The following is a 20,474-nucleotide window of genomic DNA, read 5'->3' as shown; positions in this document are numbered from 1 at the left end:
ATTATGTAATCAATATTCCCTTTGAACAAATTTCATATTTCATACCCTTGGTCATTTGGAGTATATTTTATCGTCAAATGATTGGGCCATCATCACTCATCAGTATACAATAGCCCTAAGACAAGGGAATCCCCAAACTATTTGTTTTATCATCAACTCTCTCTCCCCCAAACTAATACTCTCTCTCATCAACTCTTTTTCCCCACAACTATTTCCCTCTTTCTCATCAACTCTTCTTCCCCAAGCTATTTTTCTTTCATCAACCCCCTTTGTACAACTATTTTTCATCTCTAATCAAACTCTCTTTCCACAAAACTAATTTTCCTCTCTCATCAACTCTTTTCCCACAAAGCCATTTTTCTCTCTCATCAACTCTTTTACCACAAAGCTAATTTTATCTCTCATCAACTCATTGCCAAGTTTCTCTCTCATCAACTCATTTGCTAGGTTTCTCTCTCAACAACTCATTTGCTAATTTTCTCTCTCATCAACTCTTTTACCACAAAGCTAATTTTCTCTCTCATCAACTCATTTGCTAGGTTTCTCTCTCATCAACTCATTTGCTCATTTTCTCTCTCATCAAGTCTTTTACCGCAAAGCTGATTTTCTCTCTCATCAACTCATTTGCTAATTTTCTCTCTCATCAACTCTTTTACCGCAAAGCTGATTTTCTCTCTCATAAACTCATTTAGAGTTTTCCACGCTTTTTTGACAAATTACCCCCATGCATTATTAGATCCTTCTTCATTTTCTCCTCAGATTTTTCCATTTGCCTTTTCACAGTCCATCGCACCTCCGTTCTTTTTCGTATTTCTCTCTCTCTCTCTCTCTCTTCTCTCTCTCTCTTCTCTCTCTCTCTCTCTCTCAATACGCATCCCTCTTTTGAAATCCACCCAAATACCACTCTCAAGAAATACCCAAAATTAACCATCGAAACCGATCCATTATCAGAGCATCATCGTCGTAGAATCCCCTTTCTATTTCTTCTGCATCGATAGGAAGATAAAGGTGAAGCTATTTCTCTTCTTTAGAAAGTTGGTTTTTTACCCTTTTCATTGTGGTTTCTCATTTTTGGGCTATTTTTTTAGTGGGGTTTTATTTGCTTGTTTTGTTATCTTATCGATTAGGGCAGTTTTTTTGCAGCATTGCTATTGGGTGTCTCTGTGCATGTTATTCTGCATGTCATTACTCTGGTTGTCAATGGATTGATGGGGTTTTGATGGTTATTTTGACAAAAATGATGTTGAGTAAACCTTTGTTGTTGTTAGCATTTTTTTTAGTCCTCCTGGTATCCGATGGCTAGGGCTTCGATCTGCCATCTCGTTTTGATATTGTAAATTTATGGTTTACTATTATCGTTTTTGGATATTGGTGCTCTGGGACTTCCGTTTGATTCATTGTTTGGTTTCAGCTTGTTTTGTAGTTTGGTTCTTTTATACATCATTTGTTGTTTGATCAGAGTTTGCTATTAATGGTTTCGAGTATGTGGTATTAAATGAATGTGGCTTGTGAACTTGAGCTTGACTCAATAGGGTTCTTGTTGGAATTTGGTTACAGATTGAAGAAGCTTTTATTTTTTAGTTTTATTTTTTGAGAATCATGAAGCTTCAGTGCAAAATTTCTTGATTTTCCTTTCGGATGCTTGTATGAAAATTGGGTTATATTCTCCGCTTTTTAAGAAGATTTCCTATGCAAGTGTCTCTCTTCTGGACACTGATATGTGTTCTGATGTTTAAGTTTTTATTTTTTATTTAGCTGCTCTAGTGTTTTTTTTTTGGGAGGGAGGGGGGGGGGGAGAGGGGTTGTAAAACTTTGTGTAGCATTTATGAAGAAGGTGTAATGTTGATGTTCCTTTGCATTTTTCTATTTAGTCATTGATTATATCCCTAATGAATTTCCATTTGTTGGAATTTAACAGATATTTCAGGAGACTGGTGAGCGTATTGGCATTTGGCAGCTATAACTGTGACTCTTGCTTAGAATTCTTGGCAAATGAAGAGTTTTTTATGTGTTCTATGCACCATTATTTATATGAAATTCATTGTTAGAGTGGGGAACAATTGAGTTTTGCATCAAAAAGGCCCATTTGGAACTTGGGCTTTGAATGGGGTGTTACGTGGATAGCATCTTATGATCGAGCTGTATTGTGCTGTGGCCTTGTACTCTTTTGGAGCATTTTTATTGAGAAAATTTGTGGGTTATCTCTCTAGAGGGGGAAAGAAATTAGGCTTTGTCTCTGTATCTTCTTCTTGTACTTTTAGTGAAATTATTTTGTGGGTTCTCTCTCAAAAGAGGGAGAACAATTAGGAAGCACGGGTTAGCTAAGGTTACTTGCATGGGCGATCATGAAGGGTGGGCACAGCCAAGTGGCCTCTTGCCCAATGGTCTCTTGCCCAATGAAGCAGCAGGTGTGACCCGAGTGCTCGATGCTGAAAGATGGTTGAAAGTGGAGGAGAGAACGGGGGAGTTGATTTCTTGCATTCAGCCCAATGAGCCCTCAGAAGACAGAAGGAATGCCGTGGCAGATTATGTGCAGCGGCTTATTATGAAATGCTTTTCGTGTCAGGTGAGATTTGGTTTATAATCATCGCAGTACTTAGAATATTTGCTGTTGCTATGTGCTCTCTCTCTCTCTCTCTCTCTCTTCTCCTTGTTCATATCTCTGTCTGTTTCATCATAACCCCATGACCATGGGGTTATCATCTCCCATTAGTGGGTTGGATGATGATGGAGAGGAGTGGGTTCTACTGTACAATTCAATTGGTGAATTGTACATACCTGCTTTTCCCTCCTTTACCATCCATCCTATTGATTGAATGGTGACAAATGACATGGCTCATGGTTGTTACTATGTCCATATAGAATATTTTCCCTTTATTCAATGGTTATAATCCTAAGAGAATGCTTTCATGTTGTTGCTAATCTCAAGTTATTTCATAGCTGGTTACAATTGAAGTCTCTGATCTTATCTTTCAATTAAAGGTGGTAAAGATTATCTTGTCTTGGTTACATTGAATATTTGTTTTCTTATGTTTACAATTTTGTTTGAATCCTTGAATACTTTGGAAGTGATTTTTGGATTCACAGTGGGTGTTCCAGATAATATTGCTGGCAGTGTCATCATAACGTCTATGCAAGTTTGCATTTTTTTGGTATTAGGGCTATTTGGAAATATTCACACTACTTCCATGCACATTTATGAGTATTTATCCGAAAGAAGAATAGTAATATTAGCTCCATTTACTGGAAAGAAGAATATAGTTTGGTGAAGAGTAGTCGCTGCCATATGGTCCTCGGAGACACTGATTCTATTTTGGGAAACTTTAATAAGAAGAACGTGATAAAGTGGGAGTGGAGGAATTACAATATTTTAGTCAGTTACAATAGAGCAAGATAATCAATATGACTATTTCTCAAAAAGAAAAAGAAAAAGAAAAGAAAACAATATTACTGAAATCCTTGATGTTGTTCCCTATGCAAAGAAAAAAAAAGGGCGAAATTGTGAGAAATTTATTGAGTACGAAAGTATTCAAATTATTGAAACATGTTAAGCTTTCTGTATGGTTTCTAAGCTACACGTAATATGCTGTAAAATACTTGCGGGCGTTCTTGTCATTATCTCAATTATTTCCTTTTAGAATTTCTCCAAATGCGATGTTGCCAAGGGAATGTCAATGAGGTTCAAAAGTGTCTTGGGAGCTACATTATTCCCTTATCAAGGAGCATTTGTAAAAGGTAAAGTATACCTTTGGTCATTCAATTTGTTGGCCGCAATTCTATAAACAGTATAGTTGACCACTCGATCTCGCTCTCTAACAATATTTGCCTTCTCGTTTACAATTTTTTATTCTATCCATTTGCCTTACTATATTGTCATCATATTAGCTTGCGTTGCGGGTTTTTTGTCAGTGTTTATTTGTCACCGATCTCATGGTACTTTTTGATTTCTGTTGCTTACAGTCACCGATAGTTAAGCTATATAACCATTGGCATAAGCTGATTCTGTGTTTATTTTTTGCTAAAAACTATGAAGGATTCTAACTAGTAAATAAAAAACTAAAAGATTTACCAGCATGCTTTAAAATTTGCAGGTGTTTACCTTCGGGTCAGTACCGCTGAAGACTTATTTACCAGATGGAGATATTGACCTGACAGCTTTCAGCAATAACCCAAATCTGAAGGATACCTGGGCCAATGAAGTTCGAGAGGTGCTTGAGAGTGAAGAGAAGAGCGAGAATGCAGAGTTTCGTGTTAAAGAAGTTCAGTACATTCAGGCAGAAGTATGTCTAAATTACTCTCAAAGTCTCATGTTTTCTCTATTCAAGCACTTCTATAAGTACTTTTACTTTTCAGGAGAACTTGTTTAAGTTGATTGGTAGAATTCTTATGAATTGATGAGTCATAAATGACAATTATATGCAGGATGTTGTGGTTTCTTTTTCACATATTTTCTGTTCATTTTCTTGTGCTGCTGTTAGCCCATTTTGCATGAATATATGCCTTATATTTGCTGGCTGGTGATTGGCTTCCTGTTTTATGGCTAAGACAAAGATTCCTGAAAACCCTTTGTTTGAGAATAAACGATGCTGGGCATTCTTTGTCAGTGTGTTTCCTCATAGAAAATACCATGTTTCCTAAGTTCAACTACAGGTGGATGCTATTAAACAAGCTACCATCCCTCTACTACCCAGGGCCGTGACTAATAACGTAAATTATTTTGAATGTAATTTTTTTCTGAGTTCATTCAGTAATAAAAAAGTGTCAATTTTGTTTTGTTGCTTTGGTATGACTCACCGGTACTGTTAATGCTACTGTTCATTGAATAAAAAAGTTTGTGGAAGCATTTGCATTGTTATGCTCTGCAATGGTTCAAGAGACCTATTGTTTGGCTAGAGAAATGTCGGGCTACTTGGTCATATTACAAAAAAGAAACAGATGGCTCTTGGATTATCGAGCGCTTGTGCCATACAACACACAATTTATTGTAAACATGAAGCCTAATGTACATAGAATGGTGTGTACCACATCAAGTAACTTTATCCATCATTCAGTTCTAACAATCAAATTAGTAAATATTTAGGGCATGTTTGATAAGTGGAAGTTTCTGGAAGTGGGAGTTAAATGTCCCACTTCCATGTTTGATATTTTTTTTTGACAAGGTTACATAGGGATGGAACTTGAGACTTAGTGCTATGAAAACCCAATTGCTACTCTCTTAACCCAGGCCTGATTCCTCACTTCCATGTTTGATATTACTGTGTGGAAGCTGTAAAGTGGAAGGGTGACCTTCCATGCAGCTTTTTTTTAGTCTTAAAATGAGTTCATTTTTGGAAGACCTCTCTTCCATAAAAAATGGTGGAATAGCAGTCTTCCATAATTTGTGGGAGAGTCCCTTCCACTCACAAAAACTCCATGTGTCAAACACACCCTTAAAAGGGAGAGAAAAGAGATTATTAAAGCAAAAGAAAAAAGAATGTATTTTGAGTTCTGGTGAAAAAACTAAGATAATACAATTACTGTGCATCAATTACTTCAAATTGGGTTTCTTTGTGTTTTTAAAAGGATTCAGCCCCAAAGCGAATTGGTTATTGGAGCTTTTTATTATCATTTTCTGGCATATCTAGTCCTTCCTTAACCTATAGTGAAAACATAGAATTTGGAAATGGGATAATCCTCGTTGGTTTTCAGTCAAGTCGATGGGTCCTTGTATGCATCCTTTTCTTTGGATGGTCGCTCACATTGATAAAATTCCTACCATACCTGATCACCTCAAGAACAAAGGTCATCAGGGAAAAAAAAAGCAGGGATGGGAGACTCTGAATGATTGCTTTATGTAGTAAAGGATGAGTAAACTCTGTATCTTTGACATTGCTGCCATGATTGGAGGGTCTGGGATTTCTTAGATTTATTCGAGGTAGCTTTTGTTGTTATTGGAAGTGTTTAATAGTTTGATGGGTCATTTATCATGCATTACGATTACTAGGGGAGCTCCCTTACTTTGGAGAACATGTTCCTTGATCATTTTCTGGGGCACTTAGAAGGAAAAAAACAAGAAGATCCAAAATGGGAGCCATAAGAATTGTATGAGACTTTGGTAGTAGATCAAGGATTCTGTTATTATGCATGTTATGAATAGAGCACCTGATCAGCGAATGGATATATATATATATATATATATATATATATATATATAAAGAGATTGGCTCCCATGCTGTTATGGTTAAAGACAGAGCTAAACTATCTGCACTAAATCATTGGCTAGATGCCTAAAACTCAAATACAAGGTTACTGGGCCCTTAGGTAAAGGATTACCCTGGGAGACTTAACAATTTCAGGAGAGGGGAAGGGGTGTTTCTATCTATCCCTGTCCCATGTGGCCTGTGAAGTCACTTACATTGCAGATACCCTCACCAAACTGGAAGTAGTAGAGAGGATCAGATTCTCTTTTGCTTTCTCTTGTTTCTTTTTTAAATTCTCGTGCTTCTTTCTTTTCCTGTAATACTCTCTTCTTATCACTTGCTGTTCTTTTCTATTATCCCTCTTTTCTTTCCCCTTCGCATTCAATAGTCTGATGTTCCTCTTTGTCTTGTTTCTCATGCCTTCACCATGCGACTCTATATGTCCTTTCCATTTGCTATATATTGAAAGATACAAAAATGATTTTTTGTTTCCTTAACTTGATGGAGAATTAGGATGATTGTGTTCATGTTGCTTTCTTTCTTGTGATCTATATGAGATTTTGAATGTGTATTTGTCTGTTTCTAAACCCATGTGTATATTTTTGTACACTTATAAGTGCCATTTATATGAAGAGAGTGACATTGGATGCTGAGAGTTTTTATCTTCATGTCTTTCTATAGGTGAAACTTATCAAGTGTCTTGTAGAAAACATTGTGGTTGATATATCCTTTAACCAGCTTGGCGGGTTGTGTACTCTTTGTTTCCTAGAGGAGGTGAGCTGATGGAATTCTGAATATTTGCTTAAACGAGCTAACATTTTGGCCATATAGTTATCAGTTGTTTGCTCCTTTATTTATTATATTCACAAAAGATATATCTTCTTGTAGGTTGACCATTTGATTGGCCATAATCATTTATTCAAGCGTAGTATCATATTGATCAAAGCCTGGTGCTACTATGAAAGCCGTATATTGGGTGCTCATCATGGACTTATTTCTACTTATGCTCTTGAGACCTTGGTTTTGTATATATTCCATGTATTTAACAATTCCTTCACTGGGCCTCTGGAGGTAATCCAAAAATTTCATATTTGTTTTTTTGGATGCTCTTTTAAGTTGGCATTTTGAAGGTTCTTCTTATGGAATGCTTGTATAGGTCCTATATCGCTTTTTGGAATTCTTCAGTAACTTTGACTGGGACAACTTTTGTGTTAGTCTCTGGGGTCCTGTCCCTATTAGTTCCCTTCCTGACATGACAGGTATTCATATGCATTTTATATATAGTTCTTCGAACTCTTTTTAAGGAAATTTCAGCTTCGAACTTTTTTAAGGAACTTTCAGATTTCATGACATTGATTGGAAGACGTGCATAAATCATGCAGGTGCTCTAAAATTATGAAATTTTGAAACATTACCTGGATGGCTTCTTTTCCGAAAATGACCATTTTATCTCAGTTAAGATCTAACATACCAGAAAACTATTTCTTAAGATGTAAAAATATCATACTGATTGTATACTATTCATTTTTCAAAATGCTCTGTTCAGGTATTGTTTTCAAAATTTTAAGACTCTGAGAAGCCTATTGATTTATGCAAGTATTTCTTCCTTGGATATTTTCCTTATTTTCAGCTTTATACTGACATCTTAATAACTTTGATTTTTGACTTGAAATGTCATGCAGTGGAACCTCCTCGCAAAGATGGTGGAGAGTTACTGCTCAACAAAGTCTTCCTTGATGCTTGTAGTTCAGTGTATGCTGTTATTCCTGGTGGCCAAGAAAATCTTAGCCAACCTTTTGTATCTAAGCATTTTAATGTCATTGATCCTTTACGCACAAACAATAACCTGGGGCGCAGTGTTAGTAAAGGTAATACAAATGTACAATGTGATAGTGTTAATTTAAACTATCCCATTTGTTTAGGTACATCAAAGCTGTTTTTTTCTTCTTTATTACTATTGATGAAAGTAACTTTTTGTATTGCTTTTAAAGAGATTTGCATCTTTTGGGTTAGTGTAGCAACACGTTTTGCTTCTTTTGCCCCCACAGTCAAAAAGCAAAAAAAATGTAACATGCGCAGATGGGCAAACATAAAAAGAGAAATACAAAAGAGGTACTGTTTAGGACTGATGTCTGTTCACTGCAAAATGGGTGCCAACCACTCATTCCTTAGCTTTGGGCGTTGGTGTCCTCATTTGTCTTGCGCCAGGCTTGTTTATAGGACATCTGAATGTAGCTGGAAAAAACAAAGATTTGGTCGAACACCAGGCGCATCCAATAACACTAAGAGAGTTGCCTACCACTTTTGAGGGTGGATACCCAACTTCTGTCCAGTTTGAGGCTTCTAACAGTGCAACCACCTTACCCATTGTAGAGTTGACTCTCCAATGGGACCTGAATAAGAAAATAAGCATAGTGCCAAGTGGTTTGAAAGGTGCCTTCGACACCCGAAGGACCCAGATTGCCTAGAGTGATTCCTCAAACTTGAGCTTGATGGTCCCTATTGGAGGTGGAGTCCACAGGTGAGATTTACTGACTTCCAGTGGTCTTGTGACTAAGATAGTCCTCCAATTTTATGTGAAGTCCGTGGAGGACCACCTTGAGAAGTGATTGCAGTTTTTGGTCTAAAAATACTGTGGACTTGTTTATCTTTCAAGGGGCCTACATGCCTCTCCCTGCTTTTGAATATTCTCACATTGCGCTCAAGCCCTGTCAACCATTCTGTGGACATAATGGAAATACACCATAGGAAGAAGCTAGAGAAAGGGAAAGGGGCTGAGAAGTATGCTGTACGTAGCTGTCCTACACTGGTCGGCCATACCCATTGCCATTCAAAAACTCCAACAGAGAGCCCTACAGCTGGGTGGCTACCGGGTATAAACGAATAAGTGTTCTGTAATCTCCTTTGCTTCCTTCTGCATGACACAATAGTCAGGGATTAGGTTTCCTCTCCTTTGGATGATCGACAATCAATGGTTTTTGGATATAACCAGCCAGTTGAAGGTCTGAATTTTGGGTGGAACATGGGTATTCAGGCCTTGGACGTATTTACTGGCACACTTTACACTGCATCAATTCATTACAGGGGCCAGATGGCCTTCTTTCTCCTTTGACAAAATATCTGCTACTATTGAGAAGGTTTAAAAGTGCTGCTAAATTTGGGATTTCGGAGTCCTAAAGGTTTCTTCTAAAACTCGGGACCCAAATTAATTGGCCCACAAGTGGTTCATAGGATTGCTCAATGGAGGTGTTTTGATCTTAAGCCATTGTGAATAAGCGAAGGAAAGCTAACCTTCTTCAAAAAAAAAGTAAAAGAACGAAAAGGTGTGCTAAAGGTGCTATTTTTAACTCACAGGTCCTTCTACTGTCTGATTCGGGCACCTTCTTTGGCATGAACCGGGGTCTATGGGAGAACTCCTTATAAACAGTGGATATACCCCTCCATTAGTTGGGCACTGGAGCACATGTGGGGCAGTTTGAGAACCAGCACAAGTCGACTGGGCAGTATTTCTCTCAAACAACGGACTGCGGAAGACCACTTTTGATGCAAATCTCTACCACCACTTGCTGAGGAGGGCCATATTGCACTCTTAACCTCCGAATTCCTAGCCCCTCCTAATTTTTAGGTTTGCAAATCAGATCCCTCTTTGCCAAGTGAAATTTATTTAACCTTCTTCCCCTGACCATGAGAAGTCTCTAAAGGTGCTTCAGCCTCTTTCTAATGGACCTAGCATCCTAAACAGTGGCATGTGGAAGACTGGGATGTTGGATAGTATAGTATTAATAATCATAATCTTTCCTTTTAACTGATAAAAATGTCATTTTTCTATGCAGCCAATCTCCACTCAAAATTGTCACTATCGCATTCTATTCTGATTTGCTTGCTTTGCCTAGGCAGAGTGGTACGCCAATGTACTTTTATGGGAGGGGTTCTCTCTCACAGCCAAGCCTATTGGCCAACAAAAGCTAGTCATCTTGGTTGACACATACCCCTATCATTTTGGTCTTAGCCGTACTTACCTTGAGTTCTGCAGATGGCTCGAACAGTTTCACGAATGACCTTAAGCGATCAACTTTTTGGTAGTCTGGACCAGTTAATGCCAGGTTATCATCCACATATTTTAAATGGGAGATTTGTGAGGACCTTTCTTGATTAAATGAAGCCCCGGAGAAGGTTTGAATTGCAAAGGTTAAGGTTATGGTTCTTAGAGGTGGGAGCAGGAGTGGGGGATCATTGCTTGCTAGGACTTCCATACATGGGTAGTTCCCGTAAAGTGCATATTTAAAAATGGGTAATTTTTTTTTAAAAATAACAGATTAATTACAATTTGTTAAAGAATATTTACATGCAAAATTTTAACATCAACATTATATTTATTATACTTCCAGATAAATTTGCTCAAATAAAATTTGTCAGTAATAATTCTTAATTATTTACTTGATTCTTCTCATTACATGTTACAATAATATATTAAAAATATTCATTTGATCTAACATTCTAAGTGATAACGAAGGATAGTATTTCGGTGAAATGATATACAAGTCTTGCACTTTTTTCACATCTCTCTTCTTTTAAAGGAAAAAGCATGTAGTGAGAGCCAAATATATATATATATATATATATATATATATATATATATAGAGAGAGAGAGAGAGAGAGAGAGAGAGAGAGAGAGAGAGAGAGAGAGAGAGAGAGAGAGAGAGAGATCACCATTTGTCGCCAAAGTTGTGTTAGTCATAATTGATCAGGGGTATTGGTAATTCTATATATTGCTGTATAACTTATTCTTGTATTTGTAGTTCATGATCATTGTAAAGGACAAAATGTAATTTCTGGATTTATTCGTACTCTTATCTAACCCTTAATTAATTAGAATTAGAAGCTATATAAATGTATTTCTTTGTGAGCAGCCCCTCACTCGTGAATGAATTAGGGGTCACATCACTGTTCTTTGGCTTCCTCTCCATCCATCTCTACCTGTACCACTAGTTCTTCTCTCTCAAGTGTTCATGGTGATATTTTAACAAGTTGGACACCTTTAAATACGGCTTTGGAAGCCTTTCAAAACCCTCCTTTTGATAAATGCTGATTTAAGAATCTCTTTCCCTTTGAAAAATTTACAGAAAATGGATTGGTGTAATTTTAGATTTTTTTTATTGATATGCATTTATTGATTTCTTTTTATGATTGACATGCATGCATGTTTTGCATCCTTTAATTTTAAAATGTAAAGACTATGAGTATCTTGACTTGTTGAAAGACACCTATGAATTAGGTGCTCCCTCCAATATGGGGTCATACTCCTTCTCTGGGAGTAGGGAATCGAGTTCCTTGAGCAGGATCGCCACCCATTTTAGGAGATGCTCATAAGTAAGGGTTGGAGATGGAGCTGCTGAATGTTTCTCTGCCTTGACATCGATGAAGATAGAAACCTTATGGGCATTCATTGCAAGGACCGAGAAGTATGGACATCCTATGTGCCTTGAATTCACCTCCTTCACCTAGTACAAAACCTCCTAAACTCTAGAACTTGGTCGAGGAGGTCCTAATCAACATGGTCCCTATGCTTTTCAGTGGTCGAGCTTGAATATTAGGCCTGGATGTTTGGACTAGTTTGGAGAGTTAACACATTCATGAGCTACTAGTGTGTCATCCAAAATTTGAGAATCTTTCAAAAAGGCACCTTGAGTTAAGGTAACTAAGCTATGGACTTCTCAAAGGTAGGTTGCTAGGACTTTAGCCTGGATTTTATAAGAGCTGTTACAGAGTCTTATGGGCCTAAAGTCCTTGAGCTCCTTTGCGCCCTTTATTTTTTTCACTAAAGAAATGAAGGTGGCCTTCTTGCTACGATTTATGATGCTCCTATTGTAGAGTTCCACAAACAGGGTCATCATGTCAAGGGCAATTGTGTCCCAGAATTGGTGGAACGACACCACTGGGAACCATCTGGAACTGGAGCCCTGTCATGATTGAGGTCGGCTACTGCCTTACAGATTTCTTCTTCAAACGGTCGCTCTAACCACTCCTTCCTCTCAGAGGGGATGATTTGAAAGTTTAGGTTCAGTGTCCTAGGCCAAATCTAATCTGTCTTTGAGAACATGCCACTGAAGTTCTGAGTGATCCATTCATTCACCTTGTAGGGTCCTCACATAGACGTATTTTTGTTTCTTCGACATTGGCAATCTTATGAAAAACGAGTGTATTATTGCCACCCTCCTTGAGAATTTTATTCTCGACCTCTGAAAACAAAAGATTTCCTCTTGATTGAACTGAGTGAAATTCAATCTTTCCTAGCTTGCCTTTCCCTCTCCTTTGCTTCCAGGTCTCTTGACTCCTCCGCGAGATCAAACTCGTTAATCTCCTAGAGGACTCCTTCCCACCCTTTTACTCCAATGAAGTTCTACCACCATTTGGGAATGAGCCACATCAACTTGAATCTAATACGTTTTTTGCTAGGTTATATCAGAACAGTGTCTATGAGGACTGGGCTATGGTCTGTGATAGGCTTCAGGAGGGTTTGAGAATGAGCCCCTTTAAACACCTCATTCCATTCCGGAGTGGTTAGTCACGGTGGGGCTCTCAGCATGACTTGCTAGGTGAAGGATGCCCATTCAGTGGCAAGTTGATCAGGTTGCTTTTATGTACAAAGTAAGAGAAATTCACCCTACTCAAGGACTTTGTGAAAATCCCGGGCAAAGTCCTTGCCATCCTGCCTTTGAGAGGTCCTTACATTCAGGTATGGTATTCAAGCCCGATTGGAAAAAGGCCTACAATCATGTTGATTGGGACCTTCTCCACTAGTTTCTAGATTCTATGGGGTTTGGGACTAGTTGAGGATTTGGATTCAGGGTGCACAGGATCTATGTACTTCTTGGTCCTTTTTCTGTCGTTTTAGTTTTATTCTTTCTGGCTCTCACCTCTACTCATTGCCAAATTTCTTTTCTAAATTGTTTAATATTATAAAATTTTGTTTGAGAATAGATGGACTCACAAATAGAGAACAAAATAATTCACACACATACATATGTATTTAGATTGCATTGTTCTTTGATAATTCAATTCAGGGCACCTTGTGTCAAGTTGTTTTTGCACTCCTTCTCTGTTCTTTGTTGTCTTGATTTGTGAATGTGGCTGTTCTAGTATGGGTTTACCATTTTTTTTTCCATTGTTGGGCTGCACATAAGCTGCGTTTTTGCACTTCACCATTTACTTAATCTCATGGGTAGGATGCTCTTCCATGTATCCTCCCAATCCTTTATTTATTTATTTTCCAATCAGTAGACTATTGCTTAGGCCGGCTATTCTAATTTTTTCAATGCTTCTTCTTCCACACTACTAATGCAATTTATAGATTTTGTTACAATGCATTTAAAGTAACATTTTTGTTAGATCAGGAAAGGGTAATTTAGCTACTCCATGAGTATTATTTTCCATGAAGTTATTTCATCTCAATAATATTTCTTTTTTAAAGAAGAGAACTTTTGTATGTCTTTTTTGTACTAACTTCTCTCTCTTTCGCCAGGTAACTTTTACAGAATCCGCAGCGCCTTTGCCTTTGGGGCCAAAAGGTTAGCCCGACTGCTTGAGTGCCCAAAAGAGAGCCTAATTGCCGAAGTGAACCAGTTCTTCATGAACACGTGGGAGCGACATGGAAGCGGTCAGCGCCCTGATGCCCCCAGCCCATTCCTCTGGAACCTTCGACCTTCAAATTCCAGCACCCTCGAAGGCACCTCTAGTTTAAGAAATCAAGCAAGTACGAGCAACCCCAGTGGCCGAGATGATGGGCTCATACAAGCCAATCATGTGCCCCATGTGGTGGAGCAACCTGTGGCTTTTCGTAGGCAGTCCTTAATCTCTGAAAGTGTATCTAGGGTTTCTCGTAGCCTGAGCCAGAAAACCCATGGTAGCAACAACCATGACCAACATCTCGCAAGAGTGGTCTCTGCCCAGGCATCGAGGAGCACTAGCTCGAGTGAGCTTGTGAATTCTGACAAGGTTCCAAGAATGCACAAGCCTGATTACTCTGTGCTCGAGCGAGAAGTTCAGGGAAGGTATCATTTTGCAAGAACAAGGTCTAGTCCTGAGCTAACTGACACCACTGAAACGTCATTGAGAGGAAGGCGTAACAGGGTGGGTCCTGAGGTTTCCCGAAAAACCCAGTTCAGTTCATCAAGGCCTGAGATTGGTGGTGGTCGAAGGAAGAATGTGGGTCCTGATATTCAAAGTGTGGGCCATAGTATAAGGCCTCAAGTGGAGGACCCATTGTCAGTGATGCATAGCTCATCGCATCAAAATCTTGATGGTCCAGGCAATTCAACCAGTGCTTCGAATAGCTACCAGGAAGATGGGGGCACGAGTGGTGCTGCAGATGAGCTTGCTTCTGTTACGGAATCTGTGGACTTGCTAATGCACCAAGAAGAGCAAGATCTGGTTAACATGATGGCTGCTTCTTCAAGGGGTTACCATGGTTTTAACGGGCCGGTCCATATTCCTATGAACCTCGGGTCTCTTCATCTTTCAGGTCCTATTTCACCCTCTGTTTTGGCTTCTATGGGATATGCTCAAAGAAATTTAACAGGAATGGTCCCAACAAACCTCCCCTTGATTGACCCAGCTTGGGGATCAGGCATGCAATTCTCTCAAGGCTTGGTCCCTTCTCGAGTACCCCATTATTTCCCCAACCTTGGTTTGGGTTCGAATCATGAAGATGTACATGATTCTGGTAATGAGAATACTGGGACAACAGAACTGAACGAGGAGGAACTGGGCAATGCTGGTTTTTGGCAGGAAAAGGATTTAATTTCTACTGGTGGGCCTGATCCAGAGGATTCTGAAACTGCCCACATGCTTCACTATGATAACAAGCAACAAAGTAAACCCATTGGGTTCGGTTCCATTCCGCCAACAAGGAACACTAACCAAAGTGGTGGTCCTTTTATTAGAGGGCAACAGCATCATAAGGTTGCAAAGGGACCATTAAGGGAAGATCATGGAGATAGTTTCCAGTACCCCAATAGCAGAGGAAGTGATACATCTGAAAGGAGTGTGAGGTCTTTACCAGGGCAAGATGCGAATTCCTCTAGAACAAAAGCTGGGTCTGAGAGTTCATGGGATGGGTCCTCTACAAAGTCCTCCAAGTCTTCAAAAGAGAAGCGGGGGAGAAAAGTGGTTGCAGGTAGTGTTTATGGGAAAACAAAGACTGGATGGCAGAATGAGGGAGGTGCGTCCTCATTGTCGGATCAAGGCTCTGTACCTGACGAGACAGATAACAGGGAATGGCACCCAATTTCAAATGTAGGGGTCTCACAAATGACTTCAAGGACCATGGGGCCCACATCCCCACATGCTCGGGCTCACCAGTTGCCTAACTATGAACCAGCACAAGTGGGGGATTCTGACTCTATGATCCCCATTGGTCCGATGCTCGTGGCACCTGGTTCTCAAAGGCAGAGACCAATGGACAATCCACCTGGTGTAGTTCCTTTTGCTTTCTACCCCACAGGACCGCCAGTCCCTTTTGTTACCATGGTCCCGGTCTATAATTTCCCTGCTGAGACAGGAAATTCAGATGGGTCACCATCCCATGTCGATGGAGACGATGGGTTAGATGGTAATCGGATGAACCAGTCGGACCATGGTCTAAGCGGATCAAATTTCGATGCTCAAGAGAGCATTGATCAGTCTGAGGTCCTTCTGGGCTCTAGCACAATGGAGGGTTCAATCACGGAGCCCCGAGAAGAGTTGAAGTCTGATATTCTCAATAGTGACTTTATCAGCCATTGGCAAAATTTGCAATATGGAAGGTTTTGTCAAAACCCAAGATATCATGGGCCATTGATTTATCCTTCACCTATGGTCGTACCGCCAGTTTATTTGCAGGGGCATTTTCCATGGGATGGACCTGGTAGACCCATGTCCACCAATATGAATATCTTCACCCAATTGATGGGTTATGGCCCTCGCCTTGTGCCTGTCGCTCCTCTGCAGCCGGGTTCTAACAGGCCTGCCGGTGTCTATCAGCACTTTGGTGATGACGGTCCAAGATATCGTGGGGGCACTGGAACGTACTTGCCAAATCCAGTAAGTTTTTAGACATTTTTAACCTTTATGCCTCCACTGGTTTTTCATTTTCACTCTCTTACTGTGACATTCCTATAATCCTGTGGATTATTGAAAAGCAATTATCCATTGGGGGTTCCTTATCCATTCCTGTGCGATGAAATGATGGCTCCTTGTTGGAAGCCCTACGAGGTGTTTTAGATTTTTTTTTTTTGGTTTCCTTTTTCCCGCCCCCCAAAATGAAGCTGAACTATTGCTTGAGGTTAAAGGATGCATACTTTGTTTTCTATTTTTAAGCTAGTTCAAGATGTTTTATTTTGGTCTAAGAATGGTGAGGACCTTAAACTTTCCATTAACCTGTCCCAAGCCCCGGTTAAAGGGGTAGGTTGTGTTAGGTAGGCAGCCAGCGTAAAACTTTGCGCATGAATCCGGAATCTACGATGTCTGCTTTAAAAAGCTTTATTATATAAGAACACGTGGCTGAAACTGTATCTATTATATAAGAACACGTGGCTGAAACTGGATCTAAAGTTCAAAATTCACTATGGCTCCCTACCGGAAACTTTTTGATTTCCAAATTTGGAGCTAGGGTATTTAGCCTTCTTTGAAGAACCTGGCCAAGTTGGTGAGTATCGAAAAGGTGAAAGTATGCGTCCGTTTATCATCTTGAACCAACTGATTTCTAAAGTCCAAACCTGAAACTCAGTTTAAGGTGTTGTCAATCGTGAGGTTATTGTTTGAACCCAACTTACCAATCACAAGTAAATAAGTCCACAACCTGGTTTTAAAATATTGTCTGTAAATTTTCATGGTGTTCACTAAATTATATCTCTCTCTCTCTCTTCGTCCCTACCTCTCTCTCTCTCTCTCTCTCTCTCTCTCAGAGACAGGTTCCTTTCAGAGACCGGCAGTCCCCAAACAACAGGACCCACCGAGCAAATTACAATTTCGACCACCGCAATGACCAGGGGGACAGGGATGGTGGCTGGAATTCCCACCCTAAACCTCGAGGTGGTGGGGCTCGCAACCACAACAAATATGAAGCTCGCAACCCAGCCGAGAAGCCTGGCTCAAGACTCGATAGGCCCGAAAGGTTTTGGGAGCCCACATTTAGGCAAGACTCCTTTGCCTCCTCTTTCCAAGCGAACAATGTTCACTTTGCACCCGCTCAAAACTCTGGGCCCATGGCCTATGGCATGTACCCTATAAACACAAACGGGGTGGGCCCTGCAGGGCCCACCATACCCTCTGTGGTCATGCTCTACCCTTATGACCAGAATGTGGGTTATGTGCCCCCTGATCAGCTTGAGTTTGGGTCTCTCGGCCCTGTGCACTTTTCGACAGTAAATGAGGCATCACATCTTGGAGATCAACAGCATGGGACTTATCAGGGTGGCTCCCCTGTTCCCTCCTCTCCTGACCAGCCCTCCTCACCTCAAATCCAAAGGTACATAATCCTCTCTCTCTCCCTTCTTTCCTTTTTTCTTCATTGGTAATTCTCTATCTTCTCTCAATTTTTTATATTGGTAAATATATATGTTCATCTGGGACTTGTTATCTAATTTAGTAAATAGCCATTTCGAAGCGAAAAAAGGAAAAGAGATACAAGCTCATCATGATTCATGCTTGTAACTTTATCCAGTCGTATTTGTAGGCCTTGATTACTGTTCTTATTTGCCACGTGACTAGCTTTTATCTCCAACAAAAAAAAAGTTGTGCAATATCCATGGCTTATAGCCAAAATTTTGGGTTAGCTGTTTACTTTTTCTCTACATACATAATTACATATTTATATGAACAATTGTTTCATGTGGGCTGGATCGCATTTCTACAATATGTGGTCCAAAGGTATAAAGCACCCATCTTAAAGCTGGATGCAAATCGGTGGTCCATCTAAAAACAGTTGTAACTAACGGTCCAAATGTTTTCTTAGTATAATTGTTATTTCTAGTTTTCAAATTTTATTTTTATATTTTTCATATTCATGATCTCCATGTTAAATATTATATATTCTCTAAAAATTAGAATCAAATTATGTTTAAAATATATATTTATTGCCAAGCCCTCATTTCTACAATATGCGGGCTGGCTGCGTGCTAACCGTGTCCTATTTGTATTGCATGTTGTTACATATGTGCATGGCATGTATTTATGCATCCCTATGTGTATAGTTTGTGGTTCTACATATGCATGTACTTACAAGCGTAGATTAGAAAGGATGGTATTGAAACTCCTGAGTGGGCTTGTGCCTTTGATATTGCTTGGTTGGGTTTTTCTTGGATTAACGTCAAGTACATGCATACTTCTTTTTTATTTTCTTTTTAATAAGTTTCAGATGCACTTGTTTGTTTTGCTGTTCTTTTAACATCAAATGTATGATTGTGCAATACTCTACTGTAGGATTGGTGACCTGTTGGTTTAATATAAATGCATCTCTTTTTTACTTTTAATCAATCACGTATGTGTGTATTATCTAAGAAATAGAATGGATGGCATTAATGTGCATTTGTGATGATGCCCTTGGATAGCCTGACGAGAATGCTCTTGGAAAATTCTGAACTTTCCACTGTTTAAAATGCCTTTTTAGTGTAAAATACACTATATGGTGAGTTGTGAGGACATTTCCCTGTATTTATGAGAATACCCAAGTTGTGCAAATGTACTGTATCATATACACCTACATGCTTATTGGTTTCTTGTATTTGTGAATGTTAATTGCTTGTTTTTTGGCTTCTTATCTGTTTTCCTTGTTTATTTTTCGTAGGGATCGCTCATGATGCTGTTTAGTGTGTATTATCTTACCAGGGGGGTTTGATTATTTTTGCCAGATCGACTGCTCAGAGGAATTATCAGTTGAAAGAAGAGGACTTCCCACCTCTAAATCAGGGTGGTGGTGGGAGCAACCCTAACCCTAGCAGAGCTTCCCATCATCAAAACTTCCTGTTTACCCTTCCCCATCATTCTTAACAGAAAATGCTGAACTCTGGGCCTTTGCTGGCTAATGTTTTCTTCTTGTACATTTTATGATGTGAACTCCTTTCCCATTTAGGCCTTAGTGTTTTTGTATGTACAATAGGAAAAAGAAAAAAAGAAGTCAGTCATTTTAACTTACCCATTTTACAAGGGTAATATCAGAGAGAACACGATGATGATAGGGACATGGGAAGAGGTTTCTCTTGTTCATTTTAGGGCTTTTTATTCACATTGCTTCATTGCTCATTTAAGTTTGATTTCCTTTTAGTTGTTATCTTCTTGAATTGGTATTTGGTTTGCTTGTGTTATGACCTTTATCCTCTCTCTTGTTGCACACCTTGAATGTTTCTTTCTAGGATGTAGCACATTTTTGGGAAGAGGATTTGGAGAGGCTTGCACAAAAGATGATATGGTTTTTTTGAAAACAATAATACATTTAACATGTATCATCATCGTCAAAGCTTTTTTCTAATTAATTGCGATCAGCTACAAGAATCTTGGTTTGTCATTCTGCTCTTAGGTTCATGATTCATGATAGGTTTTGGCAAAGTTTTATGTTTGTTGCTTATCAACCCTGTTGTTTTACCTGAACATGGGATGGGTTAAAGGAAAGTTTTATGTTTCAAATAATGCCTTTAACTTTCTCCGAACATGGGATGGGTTAAAGTAAAGTTTTGTGTCACAAATAATACCTTTAACATATATATGGAGAAGAATTATAAATGCGCCATGTTGTTAGATTCTTGAGACTTAGCATGGGGACTTCTTGATGTGAACCTAGGTGATGTTGAACTGATGAATACTGTGTTTGTGTTGTGTGTGTGTGAGAGAGAGAAGAGCGCACTTGGAGCAAGGTCTTAATTCCAAGTGTCCGTACAGCTCATTTGAGGCTAGATTTCGTTTCCTCCCTCACACAAAACCGGGAGAATAAACTGGGTTTCATTCAAAACGCAAAGTTTTTAGGGAAACCTACTCGTGCCATGATTGTACTCTTGTAAAGAAACTTGTCCAGAAATTTGTTATTGGCTATGCTTCCAACACCGTCCTTTTCTTAATAAACAATAGCTTTCAGCAAGAAAATTGTTGTAGGTGAAGTCGCTAGTAATATCAAGTTTTGTATAGCTTGTGTTGTAGGTGAAGTCGCTAGTAATATCAAGTTTTGTATAGCTTGTATTTTTCTGACATTCAAGTGAAAGTTGTATTTGTACTCAGTCGATTGAGAGCGCTTTGTCAAATAAAAGGCTCAGATTAACGGTGTTGCTT

General features: G+C 39.2%; 1 protein-coding gene across 3 annotated transcripts; it reads left to right on the top strand.

Annotated features, from left to right (window-relative positions):
- The first annotated feature begins 617 nt into the window (after positions 1-617).
- LOC18440727 (nucleotidyltransferase) lies at positions 618-19,485 on the top strand. Of its 3 annotated transcripts, none has more exons than XM_011627454.3 (10): positions 618-1,008; positions 1,919-2,566; positions 4,092-4,280; positions 6,861-6,953; positions 7,068-7,250; positions 7,336-7,438; positions 7,862-8,047; positions 13,702-16,259; positions 17,123-17,685; positions 19,067-19,485. In XM_011627454.3, exons 2-10 carry the CDS (start codon positions 2,336-2,338, stop codon positions 19,203-19,205), a joined length of 4,245 nt encoding a protein of 1,414 aa, XP_011625756.1. In that variant the 5' UTR covers positions 618-1,008; positions 1,919-2,335; the 3' UTR covers positions 19,206-19,485. The 3 variants fall into 3 exon arrangements, with proteins under 3 accessions (XP_011625756.1, XP_011625758.1, XP_011625757.1); XM_011627456.3 differs by having other exon boundaries at positions 19,044-19,485; XM_011627455.3 differs by having other exon boundaries at positions 19,003-19,485.
- The last annotated feature ends 989 nt before the right edge of the window (positions 19,486-20,474 follow it).

The sequence above is a fragment of the Amborella trichopoda genome, chromosome 1, assembly GCF_054954075.1.
Source record: "Amborella trichopoda isolate Santa Cruz 75 chromosome 1, AtrichopodaSantaCruz75HAP2 v2.0, whole genome shotgun sequence".
NCBI lineage: Eukaryota > Viridiplantae > Streptophyta > Magnoliopsida > Amborellales > Amborellaceae > Amborella > Amborella trichopoda.
This window is presented reverse-complemented; position numbering and strand designations above follow the sequence as displayed.